The sequence below is a fragment of the Sycon ciliatum genome, chromosome 8, assembly GCF_964019385.1.
Source record: "Sycon ciliatum chromosome 8, ocSycCili1.1, whole genome shotgun sequence".
NCBI lineage: Eukaryota > Metazoa > Porifera > Calcarea > Leucosolenida > Sycettidae > Sycon > Sycon ciliatum.
Window position 1 is genome coordinate 6,869,908 of NC_088650.1, and position 22,220 is coordinate 6,892,127.

At 49.6% G+C, this 22,220-nt stretch overlaps 3 protein-coding genes across 3 annotated transcripts in view; 1 reads left to right on the forward strand and 2 right to left on the reverse strand.

The window, feature by feature from the left end:
- Nucleotides 1-14,849, reverse strand: part of LOC135823066 (uncharacterized) — a 36,122-nt gene extending 21,273 nt beyond the window's left edge. The window contains exons 1-3 of the mRNA XM_065335896.1: nucleotides 14,142-14,849; nucleotides 1,800-2,009; nucleotides 132-209 (exon numbers count right to left, since the gene is read on the reverse strand). Coding sequence (XP_065191968.1) covers nucleotides 132-209; nucleotides 1,800-2,009; nucleotides 14,142-14,303 — 450 coding nt within the window. The 5' untranslated portion in view covers nucleotides 14,304-14,849. The remainder of the gene's footprint in view (nucleotides 1-131; nucleotides 210-1,799; nucleotides 2,010-14,141) is intronic.
- LOC135823067 (mRNA-capping enzyme-like) lies at nucleotides 14,820-17,427 on the forward strand. Its single transcript, XM_065335897.1, has one exon. It carries the CDS (start codon nucleotides 14,875-14,877, stop codon nucleotides 16,723-16,725), a length of 1,851 nt encoding a protein of 616 aa, XP_065191969.1. The 5' UTR covers nucleotides 14,820-14,874; the 3' UTR covers nucleotides 16,726-17,427.
- A 1,817-nt stretch (nucleotides 17,428-19,244) lies between these two features.
- The window catches only part of LOC135823068 (syntaxin-binding protein 1-like), a 17,408-nt gene continuing 14,432 nt past the window's right edge, over nucleotides 19,245-22,220 (reverse strand). The window contains exons 24-27 of the mRNA XM_065335898.1: nucleotides 22,092-22,122; nucleotides 21,353-21,439; nucleotides 20,678-20,714; nucleotides 19,245-20,397 (exon numbers count right to left, since the gene is read on the reverse strand). Coding sequence (XP_065191970.1) covers nucleotides 20,312-20,397; nucleotides 20,678-20,714; nucleotides 21,353-21,439; nucleotides 22,092-22,122 — 241 coding nt within the window. The 3' untranslated portion in view covers nucleotides 19,245-20,311. The remainder of the gene's footprint in view (nucleotides 20,398-20,677; nucleotides 20,715-21,352; nucleotides 21,440-22,091; nucleotides 22,123-22,220) is intronic.

Genomic DNA, 22,220 nt, shown 5'->3' on the forward strand with positions numbered 1-22,220 from the left:
TATGCTCTTCGTTTCAGGGGCTTCTGCGAACTTTTGCGATGGTCCCTAACATACTTGAAGTAGCTTGTTCGCTATCATCGCTTCAACGATGGCCTTGTGAAAGGTGAAAGTGGACAAAAATGTGTGCCTACCCTCAGTCCAACACTGCTGGATGATGAATAGCTGGAGAGAGAATCACAGTCGTCATCAGAACTCTCCGACGAGCTCTCCTACAGAATACGCACAGCAAACACAGGAGCATCAGTTCAGTTAAACACCAGCTGATCGTCATCACACTGTCCTCCCAACAGCTGCGTCAGCATCATGATTTTAATCATGCAATCCCTGGAGAGAAGGGAACTACATGTATTTTAAGTCTTTTTTCGAATAAAAATTATACACTCAGGGTATACAGTCAACTTCGCCAATAACGACATTCGGCGGGGCATCAGAAAAGTGTCCTTATTCGCGAAGTGTCCTTATAACCGAAGTCCCATTTGAATGTATGTGAACCCATATTTTGTATAGTATGACACGCATATCAAAATCAAGCTCTTTTCTTGCTCTATGTCAATGTGTACTTTATTTTCATATTGCAGTTGAAAGGAACTAAAAATTCAATATGCAAGGGAAATAAATTGAAAAATATGCCTTTTTGAGCCATCTACCATGATCTACAGGGCCAGGGCCTAGGGACAATGATGTACATGTACATGTACATGTATGATGATTACTGTACAATCATGTACTAGTACAACTACATGTAAATGCATGATAGAATCCAACACTGGTAAACCAGCATTAGATAAACCTTGTTGTAGTTCACGCAATTGTTAGATTGACAGCATGAAACAAGGTGGAGGACACTCTGTGTTCGAAAACAGTGACCTTACTACAACCTCCCGGCGCGGTTGGCAGAGCCCCAGTCCCTGCGGTACCCATATGGTTCAAATGGTCCGCAGGGACCGGGGCTCTGCCAAGTGCCAACCGCGGAAGGTTGTAGTAAGGTCACTGTTTTCGAACACAGTGTCATCCACCTTGTTTCATGCTGTCAATCTAACAATGTACATGCATGTACATGTACATGTAGGTGTGCTGGTAAATTCAACACTTTTGAAGCAAAATAAAAAAGGAAGAAAAAGCCCCCCCCCCCCCCCCCCCCCTTGGCTGCATTTTCTTTTCTTTATCCATCACCATAGTATACAGGTTCTGGACTTCTGGTACTTCTGCATGACAGATACATGTACCTTTACATGTACCGGTACTTGACTGACAGGTACTTGAAATAGCTGTCAAAAGCCCAGAAAGTCGTTATTCAAGCAGTGAATATGACCTCGGGGCACTAAAAGCATGTCGCTATTCGCGAATTGTCGTTATTCAGATAGTCGTTATATCCGAAGTTGAATGTATACAGTTAGATGGGACTTTGCTCCGGGCATGGAAATTCGGTCGTTATTCGCAAATTGTCGTTATATCCGCAGTCGTTATTGGCGAAGTTGACTGTAGTCGCATTTTCAAATTATTTACCCAGGGTATATGCCGCAGGGTGAATTTCACGCAAATTCTTCAGAAGCAATAGCATCACCCTACCCATAGCCTAGCAGGTAGAACATTTGATATTCTGTGACGAAGACATGGCAGGCCACTTTGGCATGTCAGTGTGGCCGCGACTTGAACTGGCTGATTGAGCGTTGCGGTGAATTCGCCAGTTCATCTACTTGTTTCCTGGCAGAAACATTCACACATGCGCACGCGCACATACACACACACACACACACACACACACACACACACACACACACACACACACACTTACTTACTTTCTCAAGGTTGTGTAGCTGGCCAAGCGTCCTGGCAATCAATGCCTTCGTGTCCATCTCAACCGTTCCAAGCTCACCGTACGGTGCTGCGGGTCTTGACTTAAGGCCCTTGTCTCTCATCTGCTGGGTACGTCGCGAGTGATTTGCGTGCGAGAAGTCATCGCGGGTTGGATGCTGGCTCATACGCACCGTCGATGTGCGTGCCAGTATCTACAAGATATGCCCCAATTGACACGAATGTGCGATAATACACGTTCACGTGCACATGCACACACATGCACCATACACGTGTGTGCACGCACGCACGCGCACACACACACACACACACACACACACACACACACACACACACACACACAAACACACACAAACACACACGCAAACACGCACACAAACATACACACACGCGCATACACACAGCAATCCAGCATCTAAGCTTCAAGTCGCATTCTCTCTGCTCCTTGCTTTCAATTTAACTACATCGGACACTCATCTGAAGTACATCTTCTTTTCACTATCGCTCAATTTCTGATGAAAGGAAAGGTCTATCAGATGTACGCCATCATCGCACGGAATAAGTTGGTTGCTCCCGCTTCCTGCTGAATTACTTGTCAAATATTTCAGCAGGAAGCGGGAGCAACAAACTTATTCCGTGCGATGATGGCATACATCTGATAGACCTTTCCTGTCATCAGAAATTGAGCAGTAGTGAAAAGAAGAACTCGCAACTACCATCTATAAAGACGAAGACAGAGTTCACCAATGTTTGCCGTGGGCTACTGGTCACCATCGTGGAGGAAACAGTGAGTGGAGACGAAATCAAGTGGGGGCTGCTGATGCTCGAGAACGGCATGAATTCCGTGATGCAGGTTGTGTCAGAGTTGGTGAGGAGCAACCAACTTCGTCCATGACCACTGCCCAAGTTGCTACGTCATATCACATGCAGTGTTGAGACAAACACACTTAGGCATTCAGACCAACAGCCTTGCAGCTATGGGCTTCTGGGCATAGGCTTGCTATGATAATTGCGATGATCAATATAGCGTATAGTGTTTGTCGCCGTATTGTCTCTCTCCGTACTGTCTCTCTCTCTCTCTCATCTGCATTATATGTGCATGCTTGTTGTAAATAAATCCAGTCCTTGTCTTGTCGCGCGATGGACTTCTGCGTGGCTTGCAGGCCGAACACAACAATCAACACAATATCAGCTCCCGTCGCTTGCTTCCATCACAGGCAAAGTATTCGTAGCGGCCACAACTAACATAGCGAATCATGCCGGTGACGATAGCTGGGCACACGGATTCCGGACCAGCGCTCAGAATACTTTCTTTGACGTCCGGGCCTTCCACCCGGATGCGGCTTCATACGAGCTAGGACAAGCCCATCAAAGACCTGCTTCAGCAGCGTGAACGCCGCAAGAAGAGTGAATATGCTGAGCACGTTAAAACAATGTCGTCCATGGTATTTCCGACCCCATTAGTCTTCACCACGTCGGGTTGCTACATGTGTGTAATGTAATGTCCTAAAAAGTCCAGTACTTACTTGCACTGCTGTAAAACGGCTAATTTTAGCGACGGTGATATTTTAGCGACTTTAGCGAAAGGAGTGTTTTCGCTAAAGTTTTGCAGCACCAATCGACATTTTGTATGTACAGTACAGTACTAGTCATCCTTTTTTTTTTAAGTCTGAAACTCGGATCGCTAAAATATTTCATCACGAATTGGTCCAGATTCAGAAAACGCTAAAACTTTTACCCGCTAAAATTAGCCGTTCTACTGTAAGCAACTACATGTAGAGTAAACCTGTCAAGGGGACCACTCGGATAAGGCGACCACCTGTCCTAGAAGACCACAGAAACCAGGACCGAGGGATGCTATTTCCAGTCAAATGACCCTGGATAAGGAGACCACCTGGTAACAGAGACCACATTTTTTGAAGGTCCCTTGAGCTTAGACAGGTTTCACTGTACCATACTACAGTACTGCTCACTGAAATCCAATCAAGCGAGTGAATGCACCGCCGGGCAGCGCTGTGCAGCCCTAGAACTACGAACACTGGGATGTTTGCATGTCATGATTGGAAGCTGTGGCCTGAGTAAAAAAATAAATAAAAAAAATAATAATGTGGACTACATGTTTGTAGTGCAGGCCGCAAACTTGATTCACGCGATGGGATTTCATTGAGCAGCACTGACTGCAGTAGTAGTACGAGGTGAATAGCAATTTCTGGACATGAAAATAAAATAGAGGCCCACTGGCTGTGTGTTTTACATTTTTCATATCTTTTTGTATCTATTGTATGGCCTAATCCTTCATCTTTCCAAATATGTGACAACTGCTCATGCTGTGATCCCAGAGACTTTATAGCAGGATGTTTTCGACAGGCCAATTTTTTGGCCTAAATTTCAGTGTATCGAATTCTGGACATGAAAGTAAAATAGCGTCAATAGGCATCCTATACTGCACCATTTTTGTTATATTTTCTATTGGTGGACTGCAGTTGGCCTCTTCACACTTCCAGCTAACAGGTCCAAGACTATACAGCGTCTGAAGTGAAGCGCACATGGGGAAGCCAACAATTCGTCCATTACTTCTTATTTTACTCAAAATTCAAAATTCTCATGCGACATAGTACCACAAACCTCGTTGAAATGCCTCCCAAGAAAAGGCTATCAACAAGGCACCGACACGAGGAGAAACTACAACAGCCCAGCTGTCAACTACAACAAGAAAAAACTTCATCAACCTGACTGACTTGACTCTACACGCGACGAAAAATTATTTTACTCGAAATGTCCAGAAATGTACAATGTCCAGAAATAGCAATTCACCTCGTACAGTCATGGTGTTCCGATGAAGAACTGAGACCCCGAGTTCTCCGATAGTGAGAGACCCGCTCTGGTACACAATGCTCTCCGTTTGTGAGAGACGCACTTCTTCCGCCCAATGGCAATGCTTGGACACTAAAGGTAATGACTGTTCTCTTTCTGTTCACCCAGAAGTCTGAATTATGCTTGAACATACACAAGAATAATACCCTCGCCGGGCAAGCTCGTAATCAGGCATACGTAGCAGCACTAGCAGGCAGCTGCAAGCAATACTAGCACGGTATAGCGGTAGTCTACAGTACAATGCAGTGGTACACGAACTACATGAAATAAAAGGATGAATCACCACCGATATGACAGAGTCCTGTGGTCTCATCTGACCACAACACAGCGTACAATGAGACACGGCCTATGGCACTCAATGCATAAAGATTGAAACATGACACTATTCAAAGTATCCTTCTGAACATTCTCCCCTTCCTCGATGTGTGGAGCACTATCGAAACTAAACACCTAGCTGAGCAACGCCTAGTATAGTATCGACAGCTAGAAAGGAGAAGCAAAGAAAATAACACTGCAGCAAACGGCTTGCCTAATCTACAGCATGAAATAGTTGACATAACAAAGTCTAAAACCATGTGATGGTCTGACCCGTCTTAAGATGTTCACTCAGCAGGTGACTCAATTGGGCACAGCTTGCTGATAGGACGGATTAGCGTAGACTTTCCAACTTGCACTTTCACGACACGCACATGTCCGTCTCGTCCAGGAAATGTCTCCAACACTCTTGCCAGAGGCCAGTTACCGCGAGGGGTGTTGGGACTCAGCAACAGCATAACGTCTCCGATCTTGACGTCATTATGAGGCTTCCGCCATTTCTTGCGCTGGGTAAGTAACGGAAGCCACTCCCGTATCCATCGCTGCCAGAAGTGGTGGACTAGTTGTTGGACTCTCCTCCAGCGCTTCCGCGGGTTGAAGTCGGTTGTGTCGACCGATGATGGTGCAAATGTTCCTCCACACTGCCCGAATAGGAAGTGGTTCGGCGTAAGAGGCGGTTCATCTGACGGCGAGCTGGATGTGTACGTCAATGGTCTTGAGTTGATGAGACTCTCAGCTGCGACGAAAGCTGTGGTCAGCTCTTCGTCTGTGATGTCGGCAGACTTCAAAATCGCTGACACGGCTCGCTTAGCCGCACGTATCATTACTTCGAATACTCCACCGAAGTGAGGGGCGGCCGCCGGGTTGAACTGCCATGTCACCCTCTGATCCGCCACTGTCCGAATGATCTGCTCTTCATCCATTTGCGCAACAAGATCCTTCAATTCTCCTTGTGCGCCGACAAAGTTGGTGCCGTTGTCCGAGATGACCCGTTCTGGCAGTCCCCGTCGTCCAACAAAGCGGTAGAAGGCATTGAGGAAGGAGTTCGTGTCCATGCTGTATGCGATCTCCAGATGTACTGCCCTCGTGGCCAAGCAAGTGAATAGACACAAGTAGCGCTTTGTCCGCTTTCGCCCGCGGCCGTGTACTGTCTCAAACGGCCCAGCAAAGTCAACTCCAGCTCGAGCGAACGCCCTGAAGGATGGTGTGATGCGGCTCCGCGGCAATGGTGCCATCACTTGCTGTGTGGGTCTGGCCTTGAGTAGCTTGCATCGCGGACATTTCCTCTCGACGTCTCGGACGGCTTCCCTCCCAGCTACTATCCAAAAGCGGCTGCAAAGAGATGCGTACACCTGGTTGACGCCTCCGACATGCTGAGCTTGGTCGTGATATTGCTGGACGATTAACCTGGTTACGGTATGGTGTCTTGGCAGGATGATCGGGTTGACGGCATCTCGTGGCAGAAAGTCTGCGAATTCAAGTCGACCACGGCAGCGTATGACACCCTCCTCATCGATGTACGGACACAAGGACCTCAAGGGACTACGTTCTGGAATGGATTGCTTGTTCCGGAGCGCTGGCATCTCCGCATGAAACGCTTCTCCTTGCGCAAGCTTTATGATCTCCGTCTCTGCGGCTGCCAATTCGTCGGGCATCAGCTCCCCTCCCTGACGATCCTCCTTTTGTCGACGGCAGTTCTCACCGAACCGCAGCACCCGCGCCCACAGTCGTACTCCCCGTGCCCAGTTGATGAACCTGTTGGCATGGAGTCGGCTGGAATCGTCAACGTTAGCGGTCACTTGCAGCAAGCTGACCGTGGTTCCAGATGATACGGCGCTCACTTTCTTCTCCTCTTTCCGTGCCTCGGACTGCGGATAGGCTGGCACTGTTCCCATGGGCCATTTTTCCGGCTCTTGTTGGAGGAAAGCAGGGCCATTCAACCAGACGGTCGTGTCGAGATTGGGGACCGTTGTACCCCTAGAGACCACATCAGCTGGATTCTGGTCTGTGGGAACATGGTGCCACTGTGACGGTTGACTCTGGTTGTGGATCTCGCTGACTCGGTTCGCCACAAATGCCTTGTAACTTCGGCTCCTGCCTCTGATCCAGTAAAGAACATTCTGACTATCTGTCCAGAGTACCACGTCTGACATAGCTAAGCCTAGCGCACGAGTCACGACGCTTGCCAACCGAATTGCCATGACGGCCGCCATGAGCTCCAACCTTGGAATGCTCACTGAATGTAGAGGCGCCACCCTTGTCTTGGCTGCGACAAGGCGAGTTTGAACGCCACCACTGCTCTTCACACGAGCGTATGCGACGGCTCCATAGGCTTGCTCAGAGGCATCAGCAAATACATGGCACTGTAGCTTCGACTCCGTCGCTGCGATGCCGGTCGTCAGGTCGAAGTGTAGACATCTCGGTATCCGAATCTTGGCAAGCTCTGGCAGCTCATTGAACCACTGCCTCGTTTCCGCTTCCAGGGTAGGCTCTAGCGGATCGTCCCACTGCAGACCGGCAGACCACATTCGTTGCAGTAGCATCTTCGCGCAGACTGTGACTGGCGCCATGAAGCCGAGCGGATCGAAGATTGTTGCTGCTTTCTTCAGTACAGCTCGCTTCGTGAGCTTAACTTCTGTTGGCGGTGGTGAGAAGGTAAAGCCAAAGTTGTCTGTGCTCGCATCATACTGCACACCCAGCGTCCTGATGGTGGGCAGCGCTTCTCCGAAGGCGACGTTGGCAGCCCGGTCCACTTCAGGGATCTTGTCCATGATCTCCTGCGAGTTCGAAAGCCATTTTCTGGCGTGCATGCCTGCTTCGCCCCAGAGGCTGGTCAGTTGGTGGTAGTTGTCGATGCCAGCGCTCACCGACGGTGCGGAGTCCAGGCTGTCGTCCATGTACGTCGACTCGAGGACGGTTTCAGCGGCGTTCGGGTACTTCGATGTCGACGTTCGGGCGTGCTCTTGCGTGACCAATTGCGCGAGGAAAGGCGAACAGTTGACGCCGAAGACGACTCGCTGAAATTCGTACACTTCCGGCTTCTCACTGGGATCCTCTCGCCACAGAAATCGATGGAATGGCCTGTCCTCCTCTCTCAGCTGGATTTGTAAATACATCTCGCTGATGTCGCAAGCCAGTGCCACCGGGTATTTCCGGAACCTCAGTAGCACCTGGCTCAAATCTTGTTGGAGCTTAGGCCCTTGGTGAATCACATCATTGAGCGACGTTCCTTGCTGCTTGGCAGATGCATCGAACACGATGCGTACCTTGGTTGTGCTTTTGCCCATCCTCACAACTGGAAAATGTGCCAATAACCACCTGGGGACGCTGTTCTCACCCACTGGCACACGGCGCACGTAGCCCTTGGCTTCATACTGCTTGATGGTGGTTCTGTAAGCTGTGGACACTTCCGGCTGCTTTGCGAGCCGCCGTTCTGTTGACTCTAGGCGCCGGAGAGCCATGTCGTAATTCTCTGCCAGGTCCGGGGGCTTCTTTCGCCATGGAACGCCGACTTCATAGCGCTGGTCGATCCTCGACATGGTCGCCTTCGTCGTGCTGACCACCTGCTGATCATCTGCGCTGATCACCGTCTCAGTTTCTGCCGGCACATCCTCCAACTCCCAGAACTTCCGCAGAAGCCCAGGGCCTGCTGGAGAGCCGGGTCAGCCGGGTCACGCGCCCGGCTGGGGAACTGCACGACCTGGCTGAACAGATAACACCGGGTCCAGTCTGACCCGGCTGAAAAATGTCTCAAACTAACTTCCTAAAATACCCGTATTTTACGACTCGCGGACCCCATCTGTTGCAAATCTAGTGCAACCGTACACACTACAGACCAGTGTATTTTACTACTCCCTGCTACAGACCACAGTCTACAAGCGACAGAAACTCGACTAGGGAGTAGGGTCAACTGTGGTCAACTGGTTCGAGCGCGATCTGGCCAGCGGTGAGCAGGAAGTCAGGACATCACGCAGGAAGTCGATGGGGCAGGTAGTCAAAAGCGTAACTTTGGCTATAGCTTTTGACACAGTTGCAAGTTTTCAGCCGACTGGTGATTTGGACGATGGAGCCCGCAGCGAAGAGAAAAAAACTCACGCTTTCCAAGACTCTTGGAAGAAAGGTCAACCCTGGCTGGACTACGACCAAGGCAGTCTATCCATGTCATGCGCTTTGTGCAAGACGCATTTCCAAAGGAAGACGAGCGGCGGTGGATTTGGTTGCGATGCGTGGTTGAAAGGTAAGAACTCACTGCTTCAACTACGACAAGACTATGGCTGCATGGCATTCTGAGGTGACTCAGCGCACTACGACTGCAACGTCAACCTCGTCTGAACGGAGGGACCTGGCCCGCACACCCAGAGCTGCAGCGGCAGCAGCAGCACCAGCAGCAGCAACAGCGCCACCAGCAACAGCAGCGCCAGCAGCAGCTGCAGCAGCAGCAGCGCCAGTCACTTAGCGCCAGCGCAAGCAGCAGCAGCAGCAGTTGCATCTCCACCAGTTCTCCAGTCTGCTGAAGCCTTTCAGCAGAATGTATAATGATGGTGAAGCAGATGCCAGTCGGCTTGGCCATGCAGGTGATTCAGTCGCAGCAAGCAGCCACTCCACAAGGTGCTGCAGCCCCCCCCCCCCCCCCAGTGCTCTATTATGTTACTGCTTGGCATTCTTCACAATAATGTTGTTTACCTTCTACGTTTGCGGACTTTGATAGTTCGCCTTGTTCTCTAAAATTTCCGATTTCCGGTAATAAATTCGCCTTTCTGTTTTCCTGCATTTTGAGCAGGCTTTTTGGTTGTTTTTCTGCAGGATGATCTGACCCGGCTTGACCCGGCTGGCCTGCATGCGCCAGGTACGCTCTGACCGGGCTGAGTTGAATGTCTAGAGCAGGCCCTGAAGCCTATCGAGTGGTTCATGCATCTGCACGCCGTGAAGAGTGATCCCAACGCCAGTGTGTCGAGCAACTGCTGATGGTGCTACACATGTCCATCCTAGCGGCGTTAGTCTGGCTACAGGCTCGCCCGGCTTTCCGGGAATGTCTCGCAGGGAAACGTGGAGGTCAGCGTGGTCCAGCCCCAACAGGACGTCTATGGTGCTGGAACGACATAAGGATAGTGGTGGGAACTGGACGCCTTGGAGGTGCTCCCACTTTCTCCCTTGCTGCTGCCAGTCGATAACGCTGAAATCCCCCACGACTTTCTTGGTGGTGTAGAGCTCGACATCGGTTCTCAGACGCCCGTCCAGACTTTGCAGCTCCAGAGCCACTGGGGTGGTGAGGAACACCTCTTTGTGGCCGTTGAGGGTGTGAACAGACATCCTTTCCGGTTGCTGTCCCTGAACTCCCAGTTCGGCTGCTACATCGCTGTTAACGTAAGAGCGAGTGCTTCCGTCATCCAAGATGGCATTGACAGTCATTCGTCGGTTGCCGGCGATCAAGACCACGGGTATCGTGCGTAAGGACACAGGCTCTCGCTGCAGCATTGCAGTGGTGAGACCGACGTGCTCCCCTTCCGTGCTAGGCGCTGTCTCGGATGCCGCAGAGCAGTTGCACGGAACATTGTGAGTCACTGGGCCACTAGACTTGGTGGTGGCTGGCTTAGGCTCCGCCGTCGATTTGGCTGCTTGAGGCTTAGGCCTGCCTGCCCCGTTGTCGGATGCTGATTCACGGCGGGGATCATGCAGCAATCGGTGATGGGACTTCTGACATCCGTCGATTCCACATGTCCTTGACATCTGACATTCTCTGCCAGAGTGCCCTCGCCCGAGACATCGGAAGCATAGGCCAGAACTCTGTGCCACCTGCCAGCGTTGCGTTGGTGCCGAGGCCTTGAAGGTTAAGCACTTCCAGACCGGATGGTTCCCTTTGCAGTGAGCGCACCCAGGCGCCGGTTTTTCCTCCTTCACAGTCACGAGTGTCACCGGTCGCACAGACTGCGATTGCCGGCCAGTATTGCTACTGCTGGGTTGGCTCTCTATCAGCCCGTCGACGGTTTCCATGGCAGTCGTTAGAAACTCCGCCTCCAGACTACACCATTCCAGGAAAACTTCAACCGATTCTGCCATCCTCTTGTCATGGCGCCAGCGATGGTACTGTGCCAACATCTGCCGGTCAAGCTTTTTCAGCAGCTTGCCATAGAAGGTACCAGGCTGCAGCTCCATTGCCCGTCCAGCATCCCTCAGGTTGGACACTGCCACTGTTAGCAGGTCTACGAATCGCTCCAAGTCTTTTGGCTTGTTGACCCGGACAGGCTTGATGTTCTCCAGCTCCTCTGTATGGATTGCGATTCGCCGCCGCTCGCCGCCGTACTTCCTTTCAAGCAGCTGCTTCGCTGCATTATATCCCCCGGCCGAGTATCCCAGGCTCTCGACAGCCCGAAGAGGTTCGCCTGCCAGGTACTGTCGAAGCTGCAACATCTTCGTCTCTGGTGTCATGGGCGCAGCGTCGATGCATGCCATGAATGCTGCATGCCACCCTTCAAATCTGCGTTTGACTCCGTCGAACACCGGAATGCTGATCTTCTGCAGTTGCATCCACGGTCCAGCTGCATTCGCCCTAGCGCCAACCGCTGGTGGTTGACCCTGAAGCACTTGGCAGTCTTGGGGCTGCAGGCCGACTGGCTGATATCCGTATCCCCCATGTCCTGAGTAGGAAACTGGGTTCGCTTGTGATGGCACTGGCGGTCGTCTACCAGCATTCAGGCCGGCTGCTGACTGACTGTTCTGAGACTGAAACACCGGCGCTGCAGGGTTCGGGTATGCATTGCCCCTGGACGCCGTTCTAACAGACACAGTCCCGCTTGCTGACGCTGTCACTGCCGCACTTTGTGATGCCGTCGCACTGCTACTCGCACTACCACTCGTAGATCTAGCAGGCTGCGGACCGTGCGGTGCAGCCGGTGGCGCTGGTCTGTTGGGTGACGTCCCTGGTGCCGGCGTCCGAGTACCAGTCTGACTGCTCGCCCCGAGTTGCTGCACAGGCCTCGTGGTGCTCGTCGTTGTCCCGTCCTGGGACGCTGTCAAGTTCGAAGACGAAGGAGGGCTAGCGCTGGAAACGGAATTCACCGTGCTACTCGCACTCGTAGCGGTGACGCTAGCGCTGGTTCTACGAACTGTAGCGGACGCTGACTCAGCGGACTGATCTTCTGCTTCCCTGTCCACATGACTCATGAGGTTCATCCTCACTCCTTCTGAAGACCGGTCTCTGTGATCGTATGCTTGATCGATTGTTGGCCTCTCGTGGTCAACCACAGTATCAATCGATGACAGGTAATCGCGTGCTTGGCTGTGCGGTGAGCTGTAACTGATACCACTTCTGGAGCGCGTACGTGCAGGCGCACCTAACCGAGACGCAGTACTGGCAGTGGTGCGTGAGAACTCTGAAACTGGCTCTGAATCAAAGTGTTGCTGTTGGCCATGTGATGCAAAACTGTAGCCCGTGTTGGTTGACTGCGAAAGAAATGAAGCTAGTGCATCTCCAGCTGCGCTGAGCTGACTTTCCATTGTCTCTATTTCTGACAAAACCTTTGTTTTCCCAGCGATGTCGCCCTGCACAGCATAACAACCCATCAAATCCGCCATCACTGCGGTGGCCCTCTCGTATGCCTCCTCTAATTCTGTGAAACCGGCTACAACTTCTTCGGTACTGCACTCACCGTCCGTCATGGTCACCAGCACACGTCTGCGAACTTTTGTGAAATCCCCTTTTGCCTGCGTCTTCCAGGCCCGCAAGGTTGACACGTCTGAAACTGCGTTGTCGGAAGTTCGTGTTGACAGGGACCCACTCTCGAGTGGCGCATCACTGTCTCCTTCCACTGGTACTGCGGTTCCGGTTCCTTCAGCGTCCGACGCCGCTTGCGTAGGAACGCCTTGTGTGCTCGAATCGCCTTCATCCGAGTTGCCCGGTACCGCCGGCTCTATCTGAACTGGTTCGTTGCTGCTCATGGCTCTACATAGAAACCATCCTCTGCTACCAATAAATGTTCCGATGAAGAACTGAGACCCCGAGTTCTCCGATAGTGAGAGACCCGCTCTGGTACACAATGCTCTCCGTTTGTGAGAGACGCACTTCTTCCGCCCAATGGCAATGCTTGGACACTAAAGGTAATGACTGTTCTCTTTCTGTTCACCCAGAAGTCTGAATTATGCTTGAACATACACAAGAATAATACCCTCGCCGGGCAAGCTCGTAATCAGGCATACGTAGCAGCACTAGCAGGCAGCTGCAAGCAATACTAGCACGGTATAGCGGTAGTCTACAGTACAATGCAGTGGTACACGAACTACATGAAATAAAAGGATGAATCACCACCGATATGACAGAGTCCTGTGGTCTCATCTGACCACAACACAGCGTACAATGAGACACGGCCTATGGCACTCAATGCATAAAGATTGAAACATGACACTATTCAAAGTATCCTTCTGAACACATGGTATACAGAAGCCTGGCTTGGTAGTTTAACATGTTTTTCGATTTTGACAGCATGTTACGGTTCAAATGGTCGCAAGACCGGGACTCTGCCAACCGGGTTATGGTTGTAGTCAGGAGCACTACGCGTCCTCGCCTTGTAACATGCTGTCAAAATCGAAAAACATGTTAGTACAGTCATGTACGTTATATCCAGGGCACTTCTATCTTCATATGGAACTGAATTTTCACTGTAGTGTACTGTACAGCCATGTACCTGGTGTTAGGTAAACATTGTTTTGTTCAAACATGTTGTTGATTGACAGCATGTAACAAAGTGGAGGACACCGTGTTCGGAAACAGCGATCTTACTTCAACCTCCGTGGTAGAACCGGGTCCAACACCCATACGGTTCAGGTGGTCGTGAACACCTGGGCTCTACCTACCAGTACCACTGAGGTTGTAGAAAGGTCACTGTTTCCGGACATAGTGGTCTCCTAACCTCGTTACGTCATGCTGTCAATCTAACAATAGTCATGTACATGACATGGTGTTCATGCATACTAGGCCTAATGCATACTAGGCCTAATGCATACTAGGCCTAATGTATACACATAGCCGTAATAGTGCACTACCAGATACAGTATGCTACTATAGTACAGTATAGGATTTCAAATAATTGCTAGTGTCAAAAAGACTATGGTGAATGTTCTACGAAGCGCCTGTGACTTCTCACCTTTGACTTCTCTTGGGGTGTCTCAGTGTCGTGTGACGAAGTAGGAACTGGCTGAATACGAATGAAATCTTTCGGCACGATCTCCTCCGGCTGCCCATAATGGTGTGCTACGGAACGGCCGCGCCAAGCTCCGCGACTCTGCTTGCCTTTCGCCGCCGCCATGATGGTGCTGTTCTCACAACTGCAATGGCATGATTCGCTCTGCTATGCAGCCCTGCCTGATGACAGCTGATCTACAGTATTCAGAAGTATTTCTCAGTGATTTGGCAGCACAGCCAGCCGCAGTCGTTGCCGCAATCATACATGATGCACATGTAATGTACTTGCAGGTGAGTGAGCGTCGAAACATTCAGGCTGTCCTAATATTATTGATACTAATTGCCTGGCTTCTGCCAAGTAGTTTATCAGCCCTTGGCCTTTTCCTTCCTTTCAGAAAATTCAGACAGAAGACGTCCGCCCTTCAAACAACTGAACAACCTACACTTCGCGAAGTTCGCGTCATGCACGCGTCATTTAGTAACCTTGGAGACATGTTGACGACAGTGGATCCATGGAGTCATCAACTGTCTGATCAAGTGAGAGTACAAAACATACTTACTTCAAGGTTGACGTGCAGCAAATTTTTCGCTATTTCCATGATTTCGGGAAACATGACGAAAATGGCGGATCGTTTTCAAGTGGGGCATGCGCGCCCAAGCAAACAACACACCAATGGCGGTGTCGTAGAGGAAGGATGCAGGTTCCTCCACGTTGGATAGGCTGCCCCCGTAAGGGGGCCCTAGTCGCAGGAAAGTTTCTGCCTTTCAAAACTCCTTTGGATTCCCGTTACGATGAGCGGGTCAACATGGAGGACCGCTGGCAGTTGCCACTGCTCATTGCGTACCTGAAAGCGAGAACTATCAAACTGGGTATGATTATTGATTTGACGAAGAGTGGCAGATTTTATGACAGCAAGGAGCTGGAGCAGTATGGTATCGTCCACCACAAGTTGGCCTGCGCCGGTCACGAGCAATCTCCGACTCCAGAGCAAGTGGAAGCGTTTCATCATGTATGTCGCCAATTTTTCTCCTTGAACCCAGACTCCGTGATAGGTGTGCACTGCACACATGGTTTCAACCGAACGGGATTCATGATAGCCAGCTACATGTACTTGGAGGATGGCAGTGCAATAGAGGCTGCAGTGCAGCAGTTCGCAAAGGCGCGTCCACCGGGCATACTGAAGGAGCACTATCTACAGGATTTGTGCCAGCGGTACGACGGCGACACGTCGATGTGTGTCGCGCCGGAACTACCCGACTGGTTTTACGAGGACAACGAGACGCCGAATCAAACGACGGAGGATGCCCTCACATCGCCCAGTGACGGCGCTGGAGGAAATCGACAGCCTGTTGTCGGTGCCAACGGCAAGGCAGCCGCGTTCCCTCGGAAACGCAAGCACAGCTCGTCCAGTAGTTATGTTAGCGTGCCGATGGAGGGCCTGGAAAGCGTAATGTCGGTGACCGAAAACGTCGAGGAGCTCCAGGCACGCCTTTGCGAGCTGTGTCGCGCAACTTCTCCGAATCTGATCTTCCCGGGTGCTCAACCGGTATCGTTGGATCGCGACACGATAAAATACTTTGAGAAGAAACCGTACCGTGTGAGTTGGAAAGCGGACGGTACTCGCTACCTCATGATGATCCTCGGCCCGACCCAGGTCTACCTATTTGACCGCAAGATGATGATCTACCATGTCCCGCAGGTTGCGTTTCCCGGCCGAGCATCGCCACATGTCAAGGACACCGTGGTCGACGGCGAACTGGTGTTCGACAACGAGGGCGGTCGCAAGGTTCCACGCTTCCTGATGTACGACTTCGTGACGTTCCAGGGCCATGACATCGGCAAGCTATCTCACCCGGACCGACAGAACGCCATCCGACACGAGCTGCTGAAACCGAGGGACGAAGCGGAGCGAGCCGGCCGTCTGAACAAATCCAAGGAGCCGTTCCGCACGCGCATCAAGGAGTTCTGGGACATCGAGCGCACCGAGAGTACCGTGTTTGAAAAAATCATACCATTGCTGAACCACCCCAACGATGGCCTGATCTTCTCACCAGCTATGGACCCCTACAAACTCTACACGAATCACGATGTGCTCAAGTGGAAGCCCCCGGAGCTCAACAGCATCGACTTTCAGCTGAAGATTGTCAAGGAGAATCGACTTGGCGAGCTGCCAACGAGGGTTGGTGAGCTTCATGTCCTCGGTCACGATATGCGTGTCAGCACGATCAAGCTGACGAAGGAGCTGAAAGTGCTGCACAATGCCATCATTGAGTGCTGCATCGACAACGGGCAGTGGTCGTTCATGCGTACTCGCGAGGATAAGGACAAGCCGAACAGCTACACAACGTACGAGAGTGTCTGTAAGAGTTTAACGGCTCCGGTGACGAAGGCCATGCTCATAGACTTTATTGCAAAGCGACGCTTCAAGCTGCCACCTCAGCAATCTCACTCCGCACCACACCGTCCGCCAACCGTGCAGAGGCAACCGCCCACACAACAACAGCTTGAACAGCAGCAGTTAATGCCACCACCTCCGCAGGTATAAATGTGTGGTATGGCTCCCCCAAAGTTCTGTCTCTCTATCTATCTCTCTCTCTCTCTCTTCGTCTTTCTCTCTCTCTCTCTCTCTCTCTCTCTTTCTTTCTCCGTTGTGCTTTGGGCCATAACTTGACCCACTTCGTCACTGAAACTTGAAGTTAATTTCTTTTCTCCATGCGGCCAAAATGTACCATAGCCTCCCCGAAATCCTATCATAGCTACCAGCATTCCAAAATAGGTGTGATCATATTATAGTGCAATAATACTCCTCTACCGCCATAGTTTAGCTGCTTACTTCGTTTACGTATTAGCTTCATGATCATATTCGTCAATCCCATGCATGGCCTGCATGTTCGCACTAAAAAGTCATGCCCATATTTCACAACTCTCCCGTACCACAGAACACATATGCTGTGTTTCTGTGTCTGCAGTCAGTCGCTTTGTTTGGTCGTGTGCTTTGTTTGTCTGTGTCGTGTACTGAACACGGGTCCTTGTAGTATAGTCCCATCTTTTGCTGTCTTGCAGGACGAAAGAGTTGCTACCCAAGCTTGCGTGTCCGCCCAGATAGCTGCTGCCAATGCGATGCTGTCGCCTTTGCTGTATTCTATGTGTACATAGTCTTGCAAGATTACATGTATATTGCTGCTTCAACAGGCCGTGTCTTGTTGCGGTGCATTTTTATTCATATGATAGCCAACTTGACTGCGAAGTGCTTTGCCAACTTGGTCCAATGCTGTGGCGAAACAGATCAGTGAAATGGACTATTTTCCAAACGAAACCCTCCCGACCCATGGGTGGGCCGAGGAGGGTTTCGTTTTCAAGCTGTAAAGTCGATACATTTTTCGTTCAAGGGGTGGGGTGCCGGGTATGCATTCATTTGTGACCTTGCGTAAAACGACAGATTGAGTTCTACTACATTTTGTCGTCCACAAGTCTCGTGCAAGTGCAGCAGGTCCCTGAGTCCTTTCCAAAGAAAGCAAGAGTTACTTAGGGGCCTTCCGCAAATACCGATATTTATTTAGAAACGAAAACTAGTCGTTTCTCTTCAACCCCCTCCCCCTCCCTGAGAAACGAACACATACAAATGGTACATAGTATCGAGATATTTTTGGTCTTTTTTCTACACATGCTCACGCATGCAAAATGTACATCGATATTTTTGGAGAAACGAACAGGCGCTCAACCCCCTCCCCCTAAACGACTAGTTTTCGTTTCTAAATAAATATCTATATTTACGGATGGCCCCTTACAAATACTGTAAATATACAAAATTTCGGCGCTGCAAAATTTCGGCACTCCACGATTTTTGACATTTCGGCGGCGATTTATTTTCGGCGTGGGGTAGAGGGCATGGTATAGACTAGTGCGACAGATACTGTGAAAAATTTCATCGGCGTTTTAATTTCGGCGTTTTGGGTCGGTGCCGAATATAGCCGAAATTAAATAGCTGCCGAAAATTTGTATATTTACAGTAGTGAAATACAGCAGATTTGGCAAGTGCCATATGTACTGTGAAAAATCGACCGGTTTACGTACGTGTGCTAAATGCAACCATGGTGACTGGTTCCGACGGGAAAACCCCATACGAACCAACTCTCCCTTCCTCTAGCCCGCTCTTCTGCATTGCTACACTCCCCCCCCCCCCCTTTGAATGGCTATTTGCAGTGGCTTTTGCTGCACCAGAATACAAAGTGCCTTACTACTTTAACAGCGTTCAGGAACGCCTTGCTAGCTTTACACCAGGGAGTAGTATACTAGTACTCAGTAGTACAATACTCCCTGCTTTAGACCACAATTTTAGTCCATATTTGCTTCAGGCTTTTTTCTTTTCCTTTTCTTTTTGACTTCTTACTCTTTTCCTTATTTATCCGTGGTTGGCTATAAAAACCCTGCAATCGTCACGCAAAGTGGTCATTGTCTACCCCAGCCATGTATTGCTTGGGATAAAATAAAAATAAATAAAAAATGTTGACTATTATTTATTTTATAGTTTGAGGGAAAGGCACAAACGGGAAAGTCTGAAGAAAAAATGGTAGATCTACCGATTCTCACTCATGAGGAACAGTATACCAGTGAAGTATCTATTTCTGTATACTATTAACGACAGATTTCTTGTCGATAGCTCGTTAGATTTAGCAATTCGTTACACATGTATTGTATACACGGCTTTTACAGTACACGCTTCGTCATGCATGTGGCTACATGCACATGATTGTGTGTGCTATCTAGGGTTGATCGCTTTTAAAAATATACGAGCATACCACTGCCAGTACTTCACTATCTTTACTACTTCAAAAATACTTTCGTAGTAATGTGCAATTTTGAGCGTGCTGAGACGGCGCACACAACCACCATAAACGTTACTACTTGTACATAGTATCAAGAGTACATAACCAGGTTGTGTACTCTTGATAGTATTCAACTGACAGCGCAGGCATGCTCTACAGTTTGATAAGCTTGATCGGGCAATGCGGTGACTTGCAGACGTTGGTGAGCCCATACACAAACGAGAAAAACATTGCCGAGTAGCATATCGGGCAAAATTCGTCCATCAACGCGTGTAGCATCAGCAGACAGCGCACAACACTGATCAGTGATGGTATTCATGAGAGCGGCAGCAAAATACAAGAAGCGAACACGGAGATGAAATGCGGAAGGCAAAGGCAAAGGGGTAAAGTGGCATTGACTCTCTAACAGCAACATCACAGGATAGAGGAAAGGGACTTCCCCCAAAACACATCCACTTGTAGAACACCAACGGCAGAACATGATGACATGGCGATCGAGAAGGAGCAGGAGACACATGAAGCATTGCAGATGAAAACAAGCGTCGAACTACATTGCATGCCGTTGGTTTTTTTTGCGTGCGAACAAAGACGAACAGAACGGCAAATAAGTGCAGAAAAGCGGAGAGCGCCGTATACTATGCTTGCGGCGCAGTCGGCAAATCTAACGTTATGAGCATGGGAGTAATAATTCAAAGTATGGTCACAAATGAATAGAACAAACATGTAGGGGTCGGTATTTGGTCTAGCAGTATTTCTGAAGGTCTAAAAAAGAAAAAAAGAAATTAAATTTGTGTACGCACTAGGAAACAAGCGTTACGCTGCAGCATGACTCTGTCACGAACAAGGAAATCAACAGGCAAGAACGTAGCAGAGATGCTAGATACAGCTCGCGCAGGGCAGCCGTTGACTGGAATAGTGCTTTCGCATACAACAACAAAAATCAGCAATATCGTGGCAGGTCAAATTAATGAGGCGATTTAGAGCAAGAAAGTAAAACTGTGGATTTTGTACAGGCCGGTATATAGTTGTATTAGAGACAGTATAGAAAATACAGTGGGAGAGGGAAATGCACAGAGTCAAGACTGAGGTAGATAGACAACAGAGGAAGGCAGGGAGAGGGAGAAAGAGTGAGTGAGACGAGAGAGAGAGAGAGAGAGAGAGAGAGAGAGAGAGAGAGAGAGAGAGAGAGAGAGAGAGAGAGAGAGAGAGAGAGAGAGAGAGAGAGAGAGAGAGAGAGACGAGAGAGAGACAAAAGGACGGATGACACAGTTAGCACAACATGTTGCCTACAACGGACTAACTAAGTTACACTGCCTGAGTAGTTGTGCTGGGGTCTGACAACTGCTGCAAGTTATTCAAGAAGGCACCTGGTGTCAGCAACTCAGTTCCACCTGTACAGATGAAAAACAAGAGATTTGTAAAAAGCAGTCAAACTTCTGTAGAAAGCACCACAGGATATCGCTAAACCCTTGCAAAAAGTGCTCAATCCCACGAGGGCAGAGCCCAAACACACCAGTTAGCAGTGGCACTAGGCTGAAGGGTTGTGTTACTCAGAGTTTCATGGTGATCCAGCAATCCTCAGACAACAATGATGATACCTAGGCTTGTATTCAAAACAGGCTTCTATATGAGACAGGCTTTTATACCAGACACTACAGTATATCAACTTACCAATGATCACTTCCCAGGTGCTGTTGGCCTTTGAAACCTGACAGGTGAAGAAACAAACAGACACAGCAATGCCATCAAATACCATCCCGCACTGACCAGAAAAGAGGAAAAAGCGGAACAAACGTCCACATAAATCACCAAAATCGTCGCAGTGTGGTTCAATCACAAAGTCGTACGTCCATAGACCGCATGATGAAAGTACACGGTCTCCTTAGCGTAAATTCAGGTCAAATAGGGTTTTCACTACGGCCCAAATAATGCATTACACTGTCTTTTAGCATGAAAACCCAACTAGGATTTTAACAGCACCAAAGCATGCTCATTCTAACAGGGTCTGCAATACAGCCTGTAAGGCATCCAACCCAACATATAGAACCCGAGTACAGTCAACTTCGCTAACAACGACTGCGGATATAATGACAATTCGCGAATAACGACAGAATTTCCATGCCCAGAGCAAAGTCCAATCCAGCTGTAATACATATAATGAGACTTCAGGTATAACGACACTTTTCTGATGCCCCGCCGAGTGTCGTTAGACGCAAAGTTGACTGTACATGTAAAGGTAGTGCACAATCAGGCCCAGTCTGGGCAGCTGGCTAGAATGCACCCGAGGTCTATAGCGGTAGCCTCTCGTCTCCTGTACGCGTGCATGGGTAGTACACGCACTCTCACCTCGTAAGCTGCCCGCAGCTCGGAATACGTAGCACCACCAACCACAACAATAATCAACCTAGGACCAGACTTGGCTTCAGCTGCCACCTAAATCCACAGAGATACAAAGCAGACCGTGAAGAAACAAACAGGAAGGAAAAGACGTTGCAATATTGAATAAGCACAACGTTGGAATTGCAAGCAATCTTGCTGTGGACAAAGGTGTGCAAAAAGAAAGCGGATAGCGCAAAAAAACCAAAGCGATAGCGGAGGTGCAAACTAGTGTGTGTGTGTGTGTGTGTGTGTGTGTGTGTGTGTGTGTGTGTGTGTGTGTGTGCGCGCGCGCTTGTGAGGGATTCACTGGCCAGAAAAAGCCACTTCAATCAGCTGTGTGGAGGATACCAGGCTAAAAGTAGTGGCGGTCAATTCATCAGCCTTGAAAGCTGTTGAATGGTGTAATCCCAGCACAAGTTGCTATGTCTAACATAGCTGTTCGCTGTCATCGCTTCCGCGATGGGTATGTCTGAGTCTGAGTGTGTGAGAGAGAGGGGGCTGATTGATTTTATTCTACATGGACTCCGATGCCCACGAGTGTGTGTATTAGAGAACTGAACTGCGCCAGAGGGTAACACAAACTCCATGGCAGCCGTATAATTGTAGATAGATTTCATGACCAGCAACAAAAGGGCGAAATAGGCGAAACGACACAACCAATCTCTCCAACCCGGCGCTGCTTCTCCATGCACATAAAACTTCTTACATGAGAATCTGGCTTGAACTTCCAACGGGCACTGTCAAAGGAAAAGGCGTAAAAATAAATACAGTACAAAAAGGGCACGAAGAACAAGTCAGAGTTAGCATACTGTAGTTTCATACCGAAACCTGCAGA

Bases quoted from the DNA above. Each gene is read 5' to 3' on its own strand.
- LOC135823067 (XM_065335897.1), top strand. From the start codon at position 14,875: ATGCAGGTTCCTCCACGTTGGATAGGCTGCCCCCGTAAGGGGGCCCTA.